This window comes from Somniosus microcephalus, chromosome 22, assembly GCF_052327205.1.
Source record: "Somniosus microcephalus isolate GS21.2 chromosome 22, FLI_Smic_1.0, whole genome shotgun sequence".
NCBI lineage: Eukaryota > Metazoa > Chordata > Chondrichthyes > Squaliformes > Somniosidae > Somniosus > Somniosus microcephalus.
Genome location: NC_141008.1, coordinates 54,005,920 through 54,027,804, shown reverse-complemented (window position 1 = coordinate 54,027,804; position 21,885 = coordinate 54,005,920). Strand labels below are relative to the sequence as shown.

At 47.7% G+C, this 21,885-nt stretch overlaps 1 protein-coding gene across 1 annotated transcript in view; it reads left to right on the top strand.

Annotated features, from left to right (window-relative positions):
- LOC147102386 (aldehyde dehydrogenase family 3 member A2-like) overlaps nucleotides 1-20,945 on the top strand; it is a 32,403-nt gene extending 11,458 nt beyond the window's left edge. Inside the window, exons 3-11 of the mRNA XM_085964762.1 lie at nucleotides 2,742-2,973; nucleotides 4,401-4,486; nucleotides 6,545-6,753; nucleotides 7,450-7,567; nucleotides 12,136-12,277; nucleotides 13,291-13,457; nucleotides 16,148-16,247; nucleotides 17,636-17,871; nucleotides 19,748-20,945. Coding sequence (XP_085820888.1) covers nucleotides 2,742-2,973; nucleotides 4,401-4,486; nucleotides 6,545-6,753; nucleotides 7,450-7,567; nucleotides 12,136-12,277; nucleotides 13,291-13,457; nucleotides 16,148-16,247; nucleotides 17,636-17,823 — 1,242 coding nt within the window. The 3' untranslated portion in view covers nucleotides 17,824-17,871; nucleotides 19,748-20,945. The remainder of the gene's footprint in view (nucleotides 1-2,741; nucleotides 2,974-4,400; nucleotides 4,487-6,544; nucleotides 6,754-7,449; nucleotides 7,568-12,135; nucleotides 12,278-13,290; nucleotides 13,458-16,147; nucleotides 16,248-17,635; nucleotides 17,872-19,747) is intronic.
- The last annotated feature ends 940 nt before the right edge of the window (nucleotides 20,946-21,885 follow it).

The window sequence follows — 21,885 nt, the reverse complement described above, 5'->3', positions numbered from 1 at the left end:
CGAAGGTGGTTTTCTTCATAGTAGGATTTTAGTCCCTCCAAGGCTTCAGAAAGCGTTTTCGCCATGGTGTTAAAATCAGTGCTTTGGGCAGTGACTTCCATAAGTCATCATCAGCATATATAAAACGGCGTGTAACACCGTCTATAGGTTGGTCATTCGTGTAGATGTTGTACAGCAGCGGTGCAAGCACGCTTCCCTGAGGAAGACCATTCTTCTGAATACGCCACCTGCTGCGCTTCCCACCTAGTTCAACATAGAACCGGCGATTCTGAAGCATGCTTTCTAACAGCTCTGTTAAGTGAATCTCTTTTGTCCTCTCTAGAATCTTGCAGAGGAGACGTCTATGGTTCGCTGTATCGTATGCTGCTGACAGGTCTACAAAAACAGCACCTGTTACCATCCCTTGCTCAAAACCATCTTCGATGTGTTGTGTGAGGTTGAGCAGTTGGCTTGTTGTTGATTTGCCAGGGCGGAAACCTGCTTGCTCTGGAATGATCTTCTCAGCTACAGTTGGTGCTATCCTATTGAGTATCAGGCGTTCAAACAGCTTATAGGTGTGGCAAAGCAGTGAAATTGGCCGAAAACTCTTAGGATCTGAGGGATCTTTTCCAGGCTTTAATAGTGCTATTACATGTGCTTTCTGCCAGATATTAGGTAGCTTGTGTGTTGCCAGACAGTGGTTGAACAATTGTAGAAGCCATTTCTTTGCTTTCTGTCCAAAGTGCTTTATCTGCTCCGTTGCTATGTTGCCAAGACCAATTGCTTTCCCGTGTTTTAGACTAGATATACCAGGTTCCAGCTCTTCCATGGTGAATGGTCTAGTGAAGCCAGGATCATCGCTGTACTTCTTCCTATCTAGTTGTGCTCTTGGTTGTTTCTTGTTGATTTTTCCATTTAGGAGCAACTGGTGTGCAACTTGGTTAGCAGACACATTTGGATGTTGGGCAGCTTTCTTGGGATCACCTCCAAGTTTGCGTATGAGAGACCATGCCTTCTTGCTGTTTTTTGTAAGATCTGTTGTCTCTATCAAGGTGTTCCAGGTGTTTTGACGTTCTTGAGATACTTAACATCACCCTCTCACCGGTAGATATTCAGATACTAATCTGTTTTCCTGTTTTTGACACATAAAATGAGAGCATTGTGAAATGAACATGAGAGAGAGAGTTTCAAAAACAGAACTGGCGTCTTTGAAGAGCTAGTTTTTTGTTGTTGATTCCTGTTGTAAATGAGTTACAGTGGGAGTTGTCCTACAAAGGCAGCTCCGACATTACCTAGGGTGGTACTTGGCCACATAGATCAGGTTTGCTCTTCGGTCTTTATCGTGCCAGCTGATCTCGGCCATGTTGGTGGTCGGGGAGGTGCAGTTGGGTCCCAGGGCTAGACAAAAAACAGCCAGTGTTAATACTCTTGTTTACTATCCAGTGACCCATGTGTACGTGTGGGGGTGGGTGCTCGATTCTCTTTGTGAGAGCTTTGATTCCAAAAGATTTGACATTGACCCAAATTGGTACCAGAGATTAAAACTTTATTTATTCAATTTTATTCAGTATGAGCAAGGATCAACATCCCATATGGTGTCTTAAGCAGCGGTAAACCACGCATTGTCATACTACCCCGTTATGCCTTGGGCACCCTCTGGCAAAAAAACCCCAAGTCCGCTATTCTCTCCTCCAGGTGTCAGGCCCCAGTCCTTTACAATTAACCCTTTCTGGGATCTCCCTTTTTTATACTTTTTTTTCTTTTTATTCAAACCTATGGAGGTTCCCTGGACCAATCACTGTCTTGTACTTCACCTTCTTTCCACAGGGTCTCCTGTGTCACCCTACCTTACCCAGGTTCATTCTTGTCCAGTTTCCCACAGTAGCTAAGCTATTTTAAAAACAAAGCATTAGTTTTATTTAAGTTCTACGTGCATAGGCCCCTTATTTTTCTGGTTGCTATGTTATCGATCTAGTTCTTGCTCAAGCAGTTGCCAGCCCTTTTCCAAGGTCCTGCTGAAATAGTTCAATTCACCATTGCTCAGTTATACGTATATTGTGATGACCGTTGTTTGTTTAGTCAAGTTGGCCATTATTTTCCCATCTACCCCTGCTGCTAAGCTGGTTACTTTCCTTTGTGAGCTAATTACGATTGCATATATGTGTGTGTTTATATAAACTAATTATTAATAAGCAAATCAATGCGTTATTGAGGAATAAAAACTGAAAATGCTGGAAATACTCAGCAGATCAGGCAACATCTGTAGAGAGAGAGAGAGAGAGAGAGAGAGAGAGAGAGAGAGAGAAACAGAGATAACATTTCAAGTCGGTGACCGTTCGTCAGAACTGGAAAAAGTTCGAGGGGTAACTGGTTTTTAAGCAAGTGCAGGAGAGAGGGCGAGAGTGTGCGTGTGGTGGCGCGTGGCATTGAGTGTGGAGCTCGGGATGCGGCGAGAGCAGTGGTTCGAGGAACGCTGAATAAAGAGTTAATAAGGAAATAAGCCATAATCTCGCGGGGGGCATCGTGTGACGACAGCAATGGGCTTGGCTATGATGCCACATATGACAACCTGCTTAGACAACCAGTCTCTTTTTTTTTCCCCCCCCCAAGAGTGGTCCCCTGAGTGAGAGACCACAAGGCTGTCTGTTTTCCCCGGCCCCCACAAGCACAAATCAGTGTCTTGAAGGGAGAAAATTGGGGAGGGAGGGGCGGGGAGGGGAAGAGATGCTTTAAAATGACTATACCTTTTTTTGAATTTGCAGAATCAATTTGCCGTGGAAATCTACGAAATGGTAGGCATTCTGAACGACATTACTGTGGCCTTGAACAAACTGCCCGAGTGGACTGCGCCAGAGTACGTATCGAAGAGTATGATGACAATGATGGACAGTGTTTACATCCACCGAGAGCCTCTTGGTGTGGTTCTGATCATCGGGGCCTGGAACTACCCATTGGCCCTCGTGATCCAGCCTTTAATTGGGGCAATCGCAGCAGGTGAACTTCAGTTTATTTACTTCCCAATCTCTGCCAGAAATATTACAATTGATAATAAGTGACTTATTTTCCTGTGCCCTGGAATATTTTTCAATCACTGTTTTGATTACTTCCTTTATGAATTTTCCAGTTTTTCTGCTCTTCTCTCCTGAAGGTGACGATTCATGGTGGGGGGGTCGTCTCAGTTTGTGCTCTTGAGACGGTAGCCCCGATTTTAACCGAACTCTCCCAGCGGGAACGGGGTGGGTTTGGGTCTGGCGCACAGTTTTAGACCCTGCCCGATTTCCTGCTCGGGTTGGGTTAAAATCGGGGCCGGTGAATCTCGGCCGGCTGTTTGATCGTGGCGGTGGGCGGGGGGGCATTGCAGCCCAGTCTGGTCCTGCTTTTCCCTCAGAACTTGTGCTCACGCACTTGCACACAGCCGGAGTCTGGAGAACGATCAGGAGCAGAAAGGCTGGCTGATTTCCTTCCCTCTGCCCCACCCTCCATTCCCAGGCCCAGCGGCACTGAGGCCCACTGACATGCCCCAGCTGCTCCTTTGACACAGAAGACTGGTTGAACGCGGGATCATCCTTGTATGCCTCAGGAACCCAGCGTATCACTTCACCATAATCCAGGAGAGTAGGATCAGAGGACATCAATTAATAAAGGTTTGGAGTAATCCACCAGACCGAGCGGTAGACAAAAACATTAAACATTGGGGCTGTTCAATATGTTCCAGTGGGAGTTTGGGTACCAGAGGGACGAGCTGTGATGGGCCGAATGGCTTTTTCACATCTACAAGTGTTCTTAAGTTCTTGACGATCTGGTGACTCCAATTAGAAGCTGCGATGGTTTGTATTGGCCGGGCTTAGTTTGGTCAATTCTGTTTGTCAAAGTTGATGCATTTAAGGGGAAGCTAGGTAGAGGAAGGGAGAAAGGAATCGAAGGATTTGTTGATAGAGTGGGAGGAGGCTGAACAGGCTGGCACTCTTTTTTTTTCTCTAGGCAAGAGATTGCTGAAGTGTGACCTAATAGAGGTCTTTAAAATGATCAAGGGGTTTGATAGAAAAGATGTTTCCACTTGTGGAGGAGACCAAAACTAGGGGTCATAAATATAAGATAGTCACTAATAAATCCAATAGGGAATTTAGGAGAAACTTCTTCACCCAGAGAGTGGTGAGAATGTGGAACTCGCTACCACAGGGAGTAGTTGAGGTGAACAGCATAAATGCATTTAAGGGGAAGCTAGATAAACACATGATGAAGAAAGCAATAGAAGGATATGTTGATGGGGTTAGATGAAGTAAGGTGGGAGGAGGCTCATGTGGAGCACAAACACCGGCCGGGATCTGTTGGGCCAAGTGTCCTGTTTCTGTGCTGTAAAATTCTACGGAATAATTTTCCGGTTGCCAGTGATTATTTTTGTGTCACGCTCCCGTTCTCAGGAAACGCTGCAGTCCTGAAGCCGTCTGAAGTGAGTGGGAACACCGCCCAGCTGCTGGGGGATCTCCTCCCTCAGTACTTGGACAAGGTGAGTACGGGCCGGGCCGGGTATCGCGGTGACTGGAGTTCGTCGGGTAAAACGATTCAGCGATTGAGGACAATTCGTTCGATTTTTAACATTGCTCTCTGGCACTGCTGCTGTTTTATAGAGAGGAAAAACTGACGGGTGCAGAGCGAGAAATTGTTTCTGCCCCCGGTCAAAGTGCGATTGGAGGTCAGCAAGGGAGAGCAGAGACCTGATCTAACCAGTGTACCATTTTACTTCTGCTTTGTGCCCTGACAGTGGGTACATCTGGGCGCACCAGAGAGGGAAATCTAAGCGGAAAATGCTGGGACACCCAGTAGGTCCCTCGGCCTCTGAAAAGAGTAAAGGTCGGGTTACAGTTTCTTGGGTGTTGATTCTCCCAACTGGAAGGGGCAACAGGCGAAAGATGTACGTGTCTTGGGCTCTGGCCCGCCTTTGGCGCTCTTGCAGCTTGTTCTGGGTTTTTTTATGTCGGCAGGGTAGGGATGTTCTGGCTGGTGCTTAAGTGTTGCTTTCAACATGTAATCTAACGGTGAATGAAGGGACAGTAATACAAGCTGCTATTCTAGCGACCTTGCCATTCAGAAAAGTGATTCTACAGTCTCGGTCGCTGCACACTCCTATCAGTGTTATGTGCTACAGCTGCTTTCAGTTTACCCACCTGTGCTGTGATTGTCACCTATATTGTAATAAATCAGTGCACTTTTATTACATTGCACTGATTTTTTTTTCCGGGCAGGGTAGATCATTGATCCATCTCCCAACCTATCCAAACTTACCACAAGAGTCCATTGATCCCTTTCTAAATCTAATATATCAGCAACCTATTTGCTGACTGGAACATTTCCAGTCCCTTTTTTTATGCCCCTTGTCTTAGACCCTTGCTGCTCACCTGTGCCATGTTTTCTTTATTCATTCTCGGGATGTGGGTGTCACTGACCAGGCTGGCTTTTGTCGCCCATCCTGAGTTGTCCCCTGAGAAGGTGCTGGTGGGTCATCTTGTGCTGTGGCTCAGTGGGTAGCACTCTCTCTCGCCTTTGCGTCAGAGACTTGAGCACATAATCCAGGCTGACACTCCCAGTGTAGTACCGAGGGAGTGCTGCACTGTCGGAGGTGCCGTCTTTCGGATGAGACGTTAAACCGGGGCCCCGTCTGCCCTCGTGGGTGGACGGAAAAGACCCCACGGCCACTATTTCGAAGAAGAGCAGGGGATTTCTCCCCGGTGTCCTGGGGCCAATATTTATCCCTCAATCAACATCACTAAAACAGATTATCTGGTCATTATCACATTGCTGTTTGTGGGAGCTTGCTTTGCGCAAATTGGCTGCCACGTTTCCTTGCATTACAACAGTGACTGCACTTGAAAAAGTACTTCATTGGCTGTAAAGCGCTTTGGGATTACTGATTGTGTAAGGCGCTATAGAAATGCAAGTCTTTCTTTCTTGAACTGCTGCAGTAGCGGCTTGACACAACGGAGTGGCTTGCTGGGCCACTTCAGAGGGCAGTAAAGAGTCAATAATGTTGGTCTGGGACTGGAGTCACGTATAGGCCCAGACCGGGTAAAGATGGCAGGTTTCTTGCCGTAAAGGACTATAATTGAACCAGTTGGGTTTTTACGACAGTTCAACAGCTTCATGGTCACTTCCTATTATCATCAGATTTTTTAAATTTCCGTATTCTTTTTTCCTCAAACTGCCATGATGGGATTTCAACTCGTGTTCTCTGGATTACTAGTCCTGTAACATGCTTACTGAAAAAAAGTTTACCTGATTTCCCCATTTTCTTTTGTCACCCTTCAGTCGAAACTATTGTTGAATTTTGCACACTGCAGAAAAATGGGCGTGAAGTTATAATTACACTTTCGCGTCAATCTATCGAGATGCGGAGCTGAGGTACAGATCAAACATGATCTAGCTGAATGGCTGACTCCTCTTCCTATAAAAGCTCCTCTTCATGTTGATGAGAAAGTGACAGTATAACTGTGGTCTTTGGTGCAGGAGTGAATAGGCTTGGAGTGTCAAGTGTGTTTTTTTTAATCTTAAAATGTCTTCCTTCATCAAGGACCTTTACCCTGTAATTAACGGAGCAGTAGAGGAGACAACCGAACTGTTGAAGCAACGGTTTGATCACATCTTCTTTACCGGCAGTACCACCGTAGGCAGAGTTGTCATGGAGGCTGCTGCCAAACATCTGACCCCAGTGACCCTGGAACTTGGAGGAAAAAGTCCTTGTTACATCGATGGCAACTGTGATCTGGACGTTGCCTGCAGGTTGGTTTCTTGTCGAGTGTGAGGTGAGGATGGCTGGTGAAAGAAATGGAAAGTGTCCGCCTGCTGCAGTAGGCGGTGATCAGAGTATGGGTTTAAGGCACATACTTGCGACAGTGTAGAGGGAGCTTCACTTTTTTTGTAATTCATTCATGGGATGTGGGCGTCACTGGCAAGGCCAGCATTTATTGCCCATCCCTAATTGCCCTGGAGAAGGTGGTGGTGAGCCGCCACCTTGAACCGCTGCAGTTCGTGTGGTGAAGGTGTTCCCACAGTGCTGTTAGGGAGGGAGTTCCAGGATTTTGACCCAGCGACGATGAAGGAATGGCCGATATATTTCCAAGTCAGGATGATGTGTGACTTGGTAGTAGAGGTCGTGGGTTTGGGAGGTGCTGGCAAAGACATTTAGTCAGGGACCGACTAAACACAATGATTGTTGTGGCATCATGTATCTAACGCATGTGGTGCTTGATAGGACACTGTAGAAGGAGCTTTATGCTGTCCCATCAAACACTCCCAGAGTGTGTACAGCATGGGTTAGATATGGGAAAGAGAGCTGGGAAGTAGGATTTGATACAAAGGGGTGAATGGCATCCTTAAATACTATAATCACTTGTAGTTCTAGAAGTATAGCTTGAATTATGCAAACATTAGCTTTGAACAGGTTCTTCTTGTGAATAAATTGTTTGTTCTTTCTAGACGTATTGCATGGGGACGGTACACTAACTGTGGTCAGATCTGCATCGCTCCAGACTACATCCTGTGTGATAAAAGCATCCAAGATGAAGTGGTGAAAAAGATCAGCACAAATATTACAGTGAGTTAAAAAAATAATTGAGAAATGGTGGGAGCGCACAGCCGGTCAGTCAGCGCCTGAACGAGGACGGTCTGGTTCAGGTTTGGGTGGAAGCTGTCCTGTGAAGTGAGCTGTGTTCACAATGATTTGCCTCAATCACTGTTAAGAGGCCAACCAGTTGTGTGAAGATCATAAGAACATAAGAATTAGGAGCAGGAGTCGGCCATTTGGCCCTTTGAGCCTGCTCTGCCATTCAACAAAATCATGGCTGATCTTCTAACTCAACTCCACTTTCCCACACTAACGCTATATCCCTTAGTTCCCAAAAATCTATCGATCGATCTCTGTCTTGAATATACTTTATGACTGAGCCTCCACAGCCCTCTGGGGTAGAGAATTCCAAAGATTCACCACCCCTTGAGTGAAGAATTTCTCCTCATCTCAGTCCTAAATGGCCGACCCCTTATTCTGAGACTGACCCCGTGTTCTAGACTCACCAGCCAGGGGAAACATTTCCCCAGAATTTAACCCTGTCAAACCCTTTAAGAATATTATGTTTCAATGAGATCACCTCTCATTCTTCTAAACACTAGGGAATATAGGCCTAGCCTACTCAATCTCTCCTCATAGGGCAATCCCCTCATCCCAGGAACCAGTCTAGTGAACCTTCACTGTGCTCCCTCAAAGGCAAGTATGTCTTTCCTTGGGTAAGGAGACCAGAACTGTACACAGTACTCCAGGTGTGGCCTCACCAATGCCCTGTATAATTGTAGTCAGACTTCTTTACTCTTCTACTCCTAATCCCTTTGGAACAAAAGATAACCTACCATTTGCAGTTGAGGTTTAAATCTCAGTGCGGACTTGCTGCTGCACCAATCATGGAGTTTAGTCAGTCCTTGAACAATGTTCGTTTCCCCCCCCCGCCCCCAACCCATGCGTGGTCCCTTTCAATTTGCTGCACAGTATCTCTTCCAACTTGTGAGCGGCCTGCACGGGACCTTGGATTGATGTGCGCTCGCGCACCTTCGCAGGAACGTTGTTCTTGCGTATATAATATATCACAGAATTATAACACAAAAACAGGGCGTCTGGTCCAACCAGTCCTTGTTGGTGTTTATCCTCCCAACGAGTCCTAATCCCATGTGCCCGCCCTGTTCCCTTTATCCCTCCTTTTTCCTTCAACCACTTGTCTAACATAGAAACATAGAAGATAGACGCAGGAGTAGGCCATTCGGCCCCTCGAGCCTTCTCCGCCATTCAATGAGATCATGGCTGATCATCCAAATTCAGTACCTTGTCCCTGCTTTCTCCCCATATCCCTTGATCCCTTTAGACTTAAGAAATATATCTAACTCCTTCTTGAATATATTTAATGAATTGGCCTCAACTGCCTTCTGTGGTAGAGAATTCCACAGGTTCACCACTCTCTGGGTGAAGAAATTCCTCCTCATCTCTGTCCTAAATGGCTTACCCCTTATCTTTAGACTGTGACCCCTGGTTCTGGACTCCCCCGCCATCGGGAACGTCCTTCCTGCATCTAGTCTGTCTAGTCCTGTTAGAATTTTATAAGTTTCAATGAGATCCCCTCTCATTCTTCTAAACTCCAGCGAGTATAAGCCCAATCGACCCAATCTCTCCTCATACGTCATTCCTGCCATCCCAGGTATCAGTCTACTGAATCTTCGCTGCACTCCCTCCATGGCAAGAACATCCTTCCTCAGATAAGGCGACCAAAACTGCACACAATACTCAAGGTGTGGTCTCACCAAGGCCCTGTACAACTGCAAGACATCCTTGTTCCTGTACTCGAATCCTCTCGCTACGAAGGCCAACATACAATTCGCCGCCTTAGCCACCTGCTGCACCTGCATGCTTACCTTCAGCGACTGGTGCACAAGCACACCCAGGTCTCGTTGCACTTCCTCTTCTCCCAATCTATTACCATTCAGATAATAATCTGCCTTCCTGTTTTTGCCACCAAAGTGGATAACCTTACATTTATCCACGTTATATTGCATCTGCCATGCTTTTGCCCAATCACCCAACCTATCCAAATCATCCTGGAGTTTCTCGGCATCCTCCTCACAGCACACACGCCCACCCAGCTTTGTGTCACCTGCAAATTTGGAGATATTACATCTAGTTCCCTTGTCTAGATCATTAATATATATTGTGAATAGCTGGGGTCCAAGGACCGATCCCTGCGGTACCCCACTAGTCACTGCCTGCCACTCGGAAAAAGAGCTGTTTATTCCAACTCTTTGCTTCCTGTCTGCCAGCCAGTTCTCTATCCAAGTCAGTACCTTACCCCCAATCCCATGTGCTTTAACTTTACATGCTAATCTCTTATGCGGGACCTTATCGAAAGCCTTCTGAAAGTCCAAATACACCACATCCACTGGTTCTCCCTTATCTATTCTACCAGTTACATCCTCAAAAATTCCAGTAGATTAGTCAAGCATGATTTACCTTTTGTAAATCCATGTTGACTTTGTCCGATCCTGTCACTGTTTTCCAAGTGCTCTGCTATTACATCTTTTATAATGGACTCTAGCATTTTCCCCACTACCAATGTCAGGCTTACTGGTCTATAATTCCCCATTTTCTCTCTACCACCTTTTTTGAACAGTGGGGTAACATTAGCTACCCTCCAATCCATGGGACCTGTTCCAAAATTCTATAGATTCTGGAAGATGACCAGCAATGCATCTACTATTTCTAGGGCCACTTCCTTAAGTACCTTAGGATGTAGATTATCAGGCCCTGGGGATTTATCGGCCTTCAATCCCGTCAATTTCCTTAACACCATTTCCCTACAAATACTGATTTCATTCAGTTCTTCCCTCTCATTAGACCCTATGTTCCCCGACATCTCTGGGGGGTTATTTGTGTCCTCCTTTGTGAAGACAGAACCAAAAGATGTATTTAATTGGTCTGCCATTTCTTTGTTCCCCATTATAAATTCTCCTGATTCTGACTGCAAGGTACCTACGCTTGACTTCACCAATCTTTTTCCCTTCACATATCTATAGAAGCTTTTACAGTCAGTTTTTATGTTCCCTGTAAGCTTACTCTGATACTCTATTTTCCCCCTCTTAATTAATCCCTTTGCTGAATCCTAAACTGCTCCCAATCCTCAGGTTTGCTGCTTTTTCTGGCCAATTTATATGTCCTCTCCTTGGATCTTATGCTATCCCTAATTTCCCTTGTTCGCCACGGTTGAGTCACCTTTTTTGTTTTTTTATGCCAAACAGGGATGAACAAATTCTGTAGTTCATCCATGCGATCTTTAAATGTTTGCCATTGCCTATCCACCGTCAACCCTTTAAGTAACATTCCCCAATCCATCCTACCTAACTCGTGCCGCATACCATCGTAGTTTCCTTTATTTAAATTCAGGACCCTAGTCTCTGAGTCAACCACTTGTGTAACCTTCTTCAATGTTGACGTGGCCTCTGATTCAATCACTAACCCCAGTCGTGCATTCCACAGCCTCAAAACCATCCGTGCAAAACAAACGACAGTTTCTCCATCGCTCTGCCCGAAATCATTGCATTTAATTTTATTCCGATGCCCCCTCGTTCTAGACCTTCAACCACTAGATCCTGTCGCATCCCTCCATAATTTTAAACATCTCCCATCCAATCACCCCAGCGAACACGGCCCCAATTCTTCAAGTATCTGTGGACTGCTTGGTGCTGCAGTCGTGGAGATGGCCGCCAGTCACTCGCCCATTCCTGCAGCTCGAGGGATCTGAATGGAAATGGGATCCTTTGAATAGAGGAGGGGGTCGATGCCACGAGCACCTTTTTTTGTTTTTAGTTTCTGTTTAATTCATCCTCGGGGATGTGGGTGTCGCTGGGTAAGCCCGGCGATTATTGCCCACCCAGAGGTGCCCGGAGAAGGTGATGGTGGGCTTCATTCTTCAACCGGTAGTAGCGGTTTGATGCAACTCCCCGGCTTACCAGCAATGTTCCCTCTAAGCAGCGCAGCCGCGCAGTAACGGGGAAAGGTCCTGCGCAGGCCGCCCACCGGCTTCTCCATTGTAAATACCGCGCGGACGCGGAAATTTAAAGGGACCACGCGCTAAAAGAAACGGGCTGCGCAGAGCAAAGCCCAGCTCACGGGGAGCATTGCTCGCCAGGCCATTTCAAGAAGGCCGTTAACAGTCAACTACGTTGGTGTGAGACTGGAGTCACCTGTAGGCCCAGACCGGGTAAGGATGGCAGGTTTCCTTCCCGAAAACGACAATCTGACACTTCTCGGTCACTTTTACTGGCACTGTACCAGCTTTTTATTTATTTCCAGAACTTTTACACGGAATTCAAACTCTCAAACTGCTGAGAGAAACTGAACAACTTTATACAAATCTGGAATGTGTGTGGTCACCGTTGATTTCACTTTATATAAAGGATTAATATTGTTAAAAGGGGAAAAGGCTTTACTGATGCCCGCACTTCCTGCCCTCTTGTGTGTATAATTCCTTATTATTGATCATTGGATTAGACGCTGTCTCCTCATGTCGTAGCATCGAGATGGCCTTTGAAGTGTGTTCTCTAACTGACTACTCTTGCCTCGGTGCATTCCAGGAATTCTATGGAGCTGATCCCCAGAAATCCCCGGATTATGAGCGCATTGTCAACCTGCAGCATTTTCAGAGAGTCATGTCTCTGCTGGAGGGGGCGAAGGTGGCGTATGGCGGTCAGAATGATGAAGCGGATCTCTACATAGGTACTTGTTGTGGCTGCGGGAGGTCAAGTGTAACCATTGACCCAGCTGCACACTGACTTTGACACTGGTACATCCAGACACCGGGTAGACACAGTATCCCCACGCTCGAATATCAGGACAATGCAGTCTAGGTCAATATTCTCTTACCAAGCTGAGATGACCCCAGTTGTCATCCTCCCAACTTTTTTTCTCTGGCCCCAAGTTGAGAGTATCCCCGTTCTCTTCCCCACCCCCCAAAGGGCCCACGTCACTTCCGCCTCTCTGAAAGTGTCCATCTCTGTGGGTCTCTCTCTCCCTTCTCCAGCCCCCTGAGCTCCAGCATTGGTGAAGTAAGTGAGTCACGTTGTGAATTTATTTCGCCCGACTTTGTGCCCTTATTTCGCCAGCAGTGAGTTTGGAAATAAAGTCGGGCTGAATGAACTTTGTGCCTTTCTCCAGTGCTGCAGGCTGGAGAGAGGAGCAGAGGCAGGGCCAAGGCTTGGGGTGGCAGGGAGCAGACTGGAGCACAGGCTGAGGGTGGGCTAGGCTGTGGATCAGGAACGGGGAGGTTGAGGGGGTGGAAGAGGAAGAGTAGAGACTGGACATCGTACAATAGCATGCACTTGGTCAAAATGCTAGCTGAACATTATCCCCACCCCACCCCATGGGCCATTACCCGTCCTTGGCTTGTTGGGTTCTCCATGAACATCGTACCGAGGTCAAGAATTTGAATGGAGGGGCTGTGGTGTTTCCACACCCCGTCCCCATGGCCCAATCCGTTCACTTCCCAGTCCTGAGTAAGCTGTCGTGGAGAGGCATCGAGTGGAGAGAAGCTCCCTGTGTAGAGAAGCGAGGGAGATCTCTGAACCACTCGCAGATGTAACCAGCTGGTTGACCCCAGGTGGAGTTGGCAGAGGCCTGGGGACAGGTGGGCCCGAGAAGGATTTCAGTCCACAGGTCGTCGATTTTAGATCCTTCAGTCATCAATGGTCCTTCCCATTACTAAACGCAGCCTCTTGTTAATATTTGCTCAGCTCCCACAATCCTGACTGACGTGGACCCCGACTCCAAGATTATGCAGGAGGAGATCTTTGGCCCGTTGCTGCCTATAGTCACGGCCAGTAGTGCAGACGAGGCCATTGGCTTCATCAACCAGAGAGACAAGCCTCTGGCTCTCTACATCTTCTCTCACAACAAAAAGGTGAGGATTGCGGCCTCTCTGACTGGCTGCTTTCGATTTTGTGTTTCACGTCTTGGTCTCCGAGACCTCTAACACTCTAGCCGCCGTCTTTTATGATTAAAAATACAACATGTATTTCAACGTTTTCTTTGATCCAACTTTTGCTGTGGCGTGTGTACAAAACAGGGAAGATAACAATTTAGAAGCCAATTGATCCAGTGAGTGGCTAACCCAGACAGACCAGGGAAAGGCCCCAGGATCGATCCCTGGTCTGTGCTGAGGTAGCTGATCTCGGGCCTGGTGGGTCTCGGCGGCCCTGGGTTAGAGAAAGGCAAATTAGCCAGTGTTCCTGCCCCTAATCCCTGCTGCGTGAGCCATGCTTGAATAGCCTGGTGATGTAAGAAAACTACTAGGCATTTGGTCTAAGCGTTAAACCTTTAATCAACTGTTTTACAACATGGCGGTCTAGTTGTGTCCTTCACTAGTTCCTGTTAAGAATGTCCTGCGCAAGCTGGGCACGTGCCCGAGTATTTATACTCTCCCTGGACAGCGCCACCCACAGGCTGCTCAGTATTATTTCATAAGTCTTTCTTTCATGAATGACTGATTCATGTCACCTGGTGACTCCCTGTCGGAGCCCAAATGAATGGGCGAGATACCACTGGGTGTCTGGTGCCTGGAGAACTATATTCCAGCAAGGACTGAATGACTTCAGGAAAGGAGTGAAGCAAAAGCCCATTTAGAGGTCCTGTTTTATCCCTACAAACTCCCCAAAGTCATTGGCCTAGAAATTCGGTTGGTACCGCCAGCGATTAGCGCCTAAAGAGCCCGAGAATTGGGGCGTTACCCAATTTTCGGGCGGGCGCAGTGAATATAGCGCCACCTCCCATATTGAGTATCCTTTTAGCGCCGGCGCTAACTCTTTTCGCTCGCCCGCGGGCGCAGGCTGATCATGACATCATTTCAGAGTGCAACGCCTTTTTGGCGCCCCAGACCGGATATTCGGTGGCGCCCGCAACCTTTTCGCCTGGCGCTATTAGTGACAGTTGGATGGAGCGTTCCCAGGCCCTTCTCGGACTCGGGGCGCTATTTAAAGGGGACAGCACTAGTATAAAAGCTGCAGCCATTTGGGCTACCATTCTGATCGTTGCTGGAGAGATTTGCTGACCTTCTGTTGGACAGTAATTTTCTCATTGAGCCTTTGGAGGCACTGGCACTGGCAGCTTGAGGGCCCGGCTCCCGAGCTGGTGATGCAGCATCTGAAAGCAGGGAGGTGGAAGAGTGGCTTTAGCAAAAGGACAGCTTGGCAGCAAGGGATGCCAGATTGCAGCAAGGCTATGACATGGGTCCACAGTGAGAAAGCATGCTGGCGGGGGGAACAAGTGGAAGGAGACAGTTGTAAAAGGTGAGAACCTTACCATCGCTGTCGACAATGGGGTCGGCAGCTGCAGTGGTTACAGGACCACTCAGACGTCCTCCAAGAATCTGGTGGACTCTCTCCTCGAGAACCGTGAGAGTGACCACTTGTGGAGGTCCTACACCAGTGCGAAGCTGGTCTTTGCCAATCCTCGCCAGCTTGGACTGCAGGGGAAAGGAGGGGAAGTTATTTTACCTAATGCCCTGAATGATCATCTCATGCCCCCCATGGTGCAAGAGCCCTTACATGACGCCTTGAGCCAAATGTGCATGTGTGTGCCCAGAAAGGGCCATTGGTGCTTGCTGGCAGATGGCCAATGGGGCACAGGCCACCCTGTAGCCATAAAGTCAGGTGCAAATGAAGGGATGCAGAAGTTTGCAGAAACAACACCCACCCTGACGACCCGAGTGAGGTCGTTGAATTTCTTTCTGCATTGGACAGGGCTCCTGGTCACCATGCTGCTGGAGTTGACCCTCTGGCATACATCCCTCCAAGCTCGTCGGTAGTCCTTATGATTCGGCCTCCTGCCATTGTCTGGGTAGAGAACATCTCGACGGCGCTCCACTGCGGCCACCAATTGCTCCAGAGCCTCATTGGTGAAGTGCTCTGCTCTCTGTCTCACCTTCTCCATCTGGTCCAAGTTTTTAGCACCAGAGAAGGGCCTGCGCCGATTCTGAGGCCTGCAAGGCGCAGAGTGTGGATGCTGAAGCTGACTGACCTACCCCTTTAAGAGCTGGCCGGCGCCTGGAAGTCTCATGGTCATCAGTAATTGAGAGTACCTGCGCTGCGCCTGTCCGCTCCGATATTGGGTTGCGCCGGAAGTTTAGTGCCTTGGGAGTCCCGTGTAATGCCTGAATTCGCGCCTCAATCACCTTTAGGGGCGATGCAACCCAATATCGCGCCAGGTGGCGATAAGTTGCATCTGGCTATAAACTTTGCACTGCGCCAATTCTAACGCCCCAAGCGGGGCTATACCCACCATCGCTCTGTCTCTCTGTCTGTCTAAAACGTACTGTTGTGACCAAGCCTGTCCTAATGTCTTCTGCTTTGGCTCGGTGTCAGTCTTTGGCTGATAATCGTTCCTGTGCAGCCCCTTGGGATATTTTACTATGTCAAAGGTGCTCAATAAATGCATGGTGGTGTTTTTCTTAATCCTCATCATGCAGTGGTAGAGTTCAAGTTGGAAAATCTTGTTGAGGAAACCTGTACAACTGGCCATCTACAGCCCCGGGTAACCAGATCGTGGTAGGTTACAACTCAAGGTTTATTTCTCTCTCTCTCTCTCTCCCTGCAGTTGATAAAGAAGATGATCGCGGAGACCTCCAGTGGTGGTGTAACCGTCAACGACTGCATGATCCATTACACCGTCGGCACACTGCCGTTCGGGGGTGTGGGTGAGTTCCAAAAACACTTATTTAGGTTCTTCTCCGCCCCACGGGATAGGTGGGACTGAATGAACAATGTTGGGAAGAAAAGGAAAGACCCTTGGAGTAAAGGAGGTCAAGGAAGACCTCCCCAATATGTTGTTGCAGGGCTGGATCCCCATGTTGGTACCAGGGGCTATAAGGGAGCAATGCCTCAGGGTGGCGGGGGTGGGTGGGTGCGAGAATAGGGATAGGACAACACTCTAATTCTTTCATTTATTGGGGTACACTATTTGAAGAGGAGCAGCAGAGTTCTCCCCAGTATCCTGGCCAGTATTTATCCCTCAGCCACACCTAAAACAGATTATACGGTGTGGTGATTATTCTTGTGTCGTAAGAAGCGTTGTAATTGGTTGCCTGTTTCCTGCCTTGAGATATATGCTGTAAACTCATTGGTAGTTTATGTCATGTGATTTGTGGTGGCCATCTTAAATTCAGTTCTCTACAGCCTTGGTTGGGACTGGGTGTTGAAGATGTGCTGCTGGGTTTTTAAGGTTAATAAAGCCTAGATTTAGAAAGGCAAATCTACTCTTTATTTCAAATCTACTCTTTATTTCATACGGTCATTATCACATTGCTGTTTGTGGGAGCTTGTTGTGCACAAGTTGGCTGCTGTGTTTCCTGCATTACAACAGTGACTACTTTTTTTCTCTCTCGATTAGGAATAATGGTGTGTGTGTGTGACACTTGGGTCAAGGAGAAAAGGAAGAAAATGATTCTGATTCCTACAATTTATTTCTGATTATTGTGCAACAATACAAGGGATGAGAAGCTGCTCTTTTACTCCAGATATTTTCAGCTGTTTGACCTTCCCTCCCGGCCCGGGTTGAGAAGGTGCGACGAGTGACGGTGGTTGGGCCATTGCTCCCGTCAGTCCAGTTGTGTATATTCCCCCCACATTCGGGGATGTGCTGATTGCAGCAGACGATTCCATTTTCCCGGAAGAGGGCTCGGGCTCGGGCTGTGTACAGAGCTGCTCACAAACTAAACGCAGGTGAGGGAGGCCATTCGGCCCATTGTGGCTTGCCCAACTAGAGAAAAAACCTACAAAGCTGCCATCACAGGATCCAGCCAACCGGCTTATGCAAGACTCTCGGGTTGTTTCCAATGCTGGGTACTTCTGACCCGCAGGCTGAAACTTAGAGGCATTTTCCAATCTAGCCACTTTACCCTGGCCCAATGAAACTCTTATTGACCTGAGCCTGTGTTTACTTAACAATTAAGCTCTGTGGCCCTGAAGGGACAGAGTTCCAGCTTAGCAGCATAATAATACTTTGTGCCTTCAGATGGGGCAACACCGCGGATGATATGCTGGTGTTTCATACGGTGTTCTCTCTCTGATTTCTCCCTGATCCCAGGTAAAAGTGGCATTGGGGCGTACCATGGCAAATTCAGCTTCGAAACTTTCAGCCACCGCCGTGCTTGCGTGTTGAAGTCGTTGGGCTTCGAAAAGGCGAATAGCATCCGCTACGCGCCCGCCACCGAGTCGAAGCAAAAATGGGTACTTTGGCTGCTGAAGAAACGCGGAGGAAGCGGGAAAATGTGACACATTGCGATTGCGTTACTGGGAGTGCTGGTTGCCATAGCGATGAAGGTAGGTTTTTTAAAAATTCATTCTCTAGATGTGGGCGTTGCCAGCATTTATTGCCCATCCCTAATTGCCCCTTGAGAAGGTGGCGGTGCGCCACATTCTTGAACCACTGCAGTCCATGTGGTGAAGGTACTCCCCACAGTGCTGTTGGGTCGGGAGTTTGACCCAACGACGATGAAGGATCGGCCAATATATTTCCAAGTCCGGGTGGTGTGTGATTTGGAGGTGGTGGTGTTCCCGTGCGCCCGCTGCCCTTGTCCTTCTAGGTGGTGGCGGTTGCTGGCTGCTGCAGTGCATCCTGTAGATGGTCCACACAGTAGCCTCAAAACCCTGGTGATGGAGGGTGTGCCAATCAAGTGGACTTTTTTTGTGGACTGAATGTTGTTCAAGGTTTATTGATTTTGCTGTGTTGGGAAGCGAGAGGACAGAGGTTTGCTTTGGTGATTTCTCATCCACTTTTTCTTTTCGTATGGCGGTAGCAAAGTAAATCAGATGTCAATATCTAAGTCAGATATCCAGGCCAAAACCTCCGGTGTAACAGTGTGGATATCTTGTAGGCTGCCTGCGAATTTCCTCTGAGGGCAGTGCTCAATGATGTGCTCCAGGGTCTGATTAGGAGCTCCACAGTCACATGATGGAGATGCTTTAATCTTCCATCAATGGCGAAGGTGGCAGCATCTACCATGGCCGGTTCTGAGGCGGCTGATGGTTGTCCACTGTTTGCGAGGAAGGTTTGATCCTTCAGGTTGTACTGTGGCGTCCTCTATAAGGAATCCATTCCGTATGTCACAGCTCTTCCAAGCATTTCGCCATCGGTCATCAAGGCTGAGGGGAGATCGCTGAAGGGCTTCGGCGACGGTCCAAAATGGCCTTCTAGATTTGAGACGGGTTGGTGGTAGGTTGTTCAAGTCGGCCTGGATCGACATGTCTTTACTGGTGTAGCGGTTGTATTCTTTGGAGACTGCATATTCACAGTGTTGGTGTGGTGGTGCAATGTTTTCAAGCACGGGCAGCCATTGGTGTCGATAAAAGCGTACTGGTGATAATTCTCATAGTAGAATTCAGCTGGACAGCAATGGACTTGACCTGCAGACTCGATAGCCAGGCCGGAGTGCAGTACTCCACTGCAGAGTACCCCAGGGCGAGTGCTGCCGTACGGAGGGTTTGAGCGTCTGCTCCCCATGTAGATCCGGCCAGTTTCTGGATCAAGATGACCCTACTCTTCCCAAGGTTCTGGAGATGTTGTCTATATGACAGGGTGTGATCAAGTGTGATTCCTAAATAGGAGGGTTTTTTGGCATGGTTTACCTCTGCGATGCAAAAGGAGACTTTCAAAGCTTGGTTTTCTTGATGGGTGTTGAGGTGGAATGTCGAGGTGACCGTCTTTTGCGGCCTACCCTGTACCGTGATCTTTGATCACAACTAATGTCATCTCCAAGGTCACCAAACTTGTTGTTAAATCGACCTCCTGGTGACGGTAGCAAATGGAACGGTCCTCTCCAGGACCAAAGAAAACTACATGTTGGCCCAGCCATCTCGTCCACTGATCTGAGTTGGCATCTCGGAGGGAGGGGATGCCGTGACTGAGACCGGTATTTACGTGTTGATCTTGTACACTGTTAATTGGCTAATGCAGTGTGGCAGTTGCTTATCTCATTGTGTGTGTGTGAGACTTGTGCTGGACGAGCCACGGTCAAGGAGTCTGCTGACCGCCACTCTCTTGGGTTCGAGACTGAAGAGTGACCCTTTGGGTGAGGCACCCGAGGGTCGTGGCCTAGCAACAAGCTAACCCATCCGGGAGAGGAGGACAAACGGTCCCCCTTTATAAACCCAGTGGGTAGAGAACAACTCTCTCTAATTCTGCATCTTTTTTTTCCAGCTTTTCTTCATGTGATGAGCGATGCGACTCCGTTACATTGACCTGCTGCGATTGAGACCTGGGAGGAGATGACGTGTGCAAGGGTCTCTGATTCATGGGGAGAAACCGAGGTCTCAGAAAACTCTGACCAAAGTGCGTCTCACTGGTACCCTAACTCTTCCATTTTGAGCGCCCCAGTAAACCACTACCAGCTCCCATCACACTTCGCCCGATGAAGGCGGCTCCATTTGAAGAGTTAGCATCAGCACCGACACGGTGGGCTGAATTGCCTCCGAAGCTGTAATTTCTCTAATTTTTCTTCATCTGATATACATCTGATTTAAATTTGATTGTGCAACTAATAATAACACTTATTTTTGAACTATGGTTATTATTACTAAGGTTTAATCACTGATTCACTTGTAATATAAAAATACCAAGGCCAGCCGTCCCTCACTAGGATCGCAGCCTATTGATTTTATAACTTCTCACTGTATTGTTAAGTAGACTTTTTTTTGTAAATGTGGGGCAGCTGAATTCAGAATCATGCTGATCGTAGCCAAGCCGCCCGTGAATTTCACTTCGCTCGCTCACTCGCACTTTCTCCTGTCCAGCACTTCTCATTCATCTCTGCTCTCTCTCTCTCTCTCTCTCTCTCTCTCTCTCTCTCTCTCTCTCTTTCTCTCTGGGCAAAAGACACGCGACTCAAACGGGACGCAACAATTGGAGGTGCAGCAGCTCAGAAGCTAAGATTTGTGGGAATAAGGACCCCCCTGAGAGAAGGTGAGGAACGATCGCTCGGTCCCCATTCCAACTCTCCTGCCTTGGCATCCAAACTCTTCGAAAGTCCGAGGGCGGAAAATCTCTCTCTCTCTCACACTCTCACTTGGACAGGCGGAATATTCCAGACAGTTATCGATGGAAGAAATACTTCTTCCAGTATCTGATCCGAGTTTATTGGGCCGTTCAATATGACCAATGTTCCCAGTGAGCTACGCTTTGCTCTGCGCGGCCTGTTTCTTTTAGTGCGCGGTCCCTTTAAATTTCTGCGCGTGCGCGGGATTAACAATTTAAAAGCCGGTGCTTGGCCTGCGCAGGACTTCTTTTTGGCATTGCTGCGCACCTTAGGAGGAACACACTGCTTATGAGCTTGGTCCTGCCATTTTTTTTTAAGTATTATTGAGGATTTACCTTGTCCATTAAATTTCAATGTATCTCAGATAGTAGATCTTGGTGTTCTGATTTTACAATTTATCCACCAACAGCACTAAAAACAAACATACGGAATTCAGACATGGCAAAGCAGCAGAAAGGACGGAGTTGGCTGGACTTCAAGGGCTGTTTGGACCCCCCCCCCGGCCTTTAGTGCAGCTTCCGTCCATCACTGAGCTTTGCACAAATCAACTTGACATGTATCTAAAAAGAAAATAATCGTTGACTGCAGTTGTTTATCTTTCAGGTCGACTGCTCGCTCAGCCAACTGTGACTTGTTATAATTTCTGGTTTGTTTTTTCCCCAATTGTAATCCAGAAACTCATTAGTGAGAATCCGCCCAGTTTTAGACTCTGCTGTCACAAGGCGTGTCGGTCAGTGCACTTTTATCAGAAGCTCCAGAGACTTGAGCACAAGATCTAGGCCGACACTCCCCGTGCAGTACTGAGGGAGCGCTGCACTGTCAAAGGTGCCGTCTTTTGGATGATACGTTTAAACCGAGGTCCCGGTCTGCCCCCTCGGGTGGACAAAGAGCGGGGGAGTTCTCCCCCATGTCCTGGCCAATAATTATCCCTCAACCAACATCATTAAAAATAGATCTGGTTAATTATCTCATTGCTGTTTGTGGGAGCTTGCTGTGCATAAATTGGCTGCTGAAATTCTTGCACTGCAACGGTACTTAACTGGTTGTAAAGCGATTTGGGACGTCCCAACGTTGTGAAAGGCGCTACAGAAATGCAAGTCTTTCATTCCTAAATGGCCAGGCTCTAATTTAATTTAAGATTATGCCCCCTTGTTCTGGATTGCCCCCCCACAAGAGGAAATAGTTTCTCTAACAAATCCCTTTTGATCATTTTAAACACCTTTGTTTAGATCACCCCTCAAACACAAGGGAATACAAACCAAGTTTACGTCCTCGTAGTTTAACTTTTTAAACCCCGGTGATA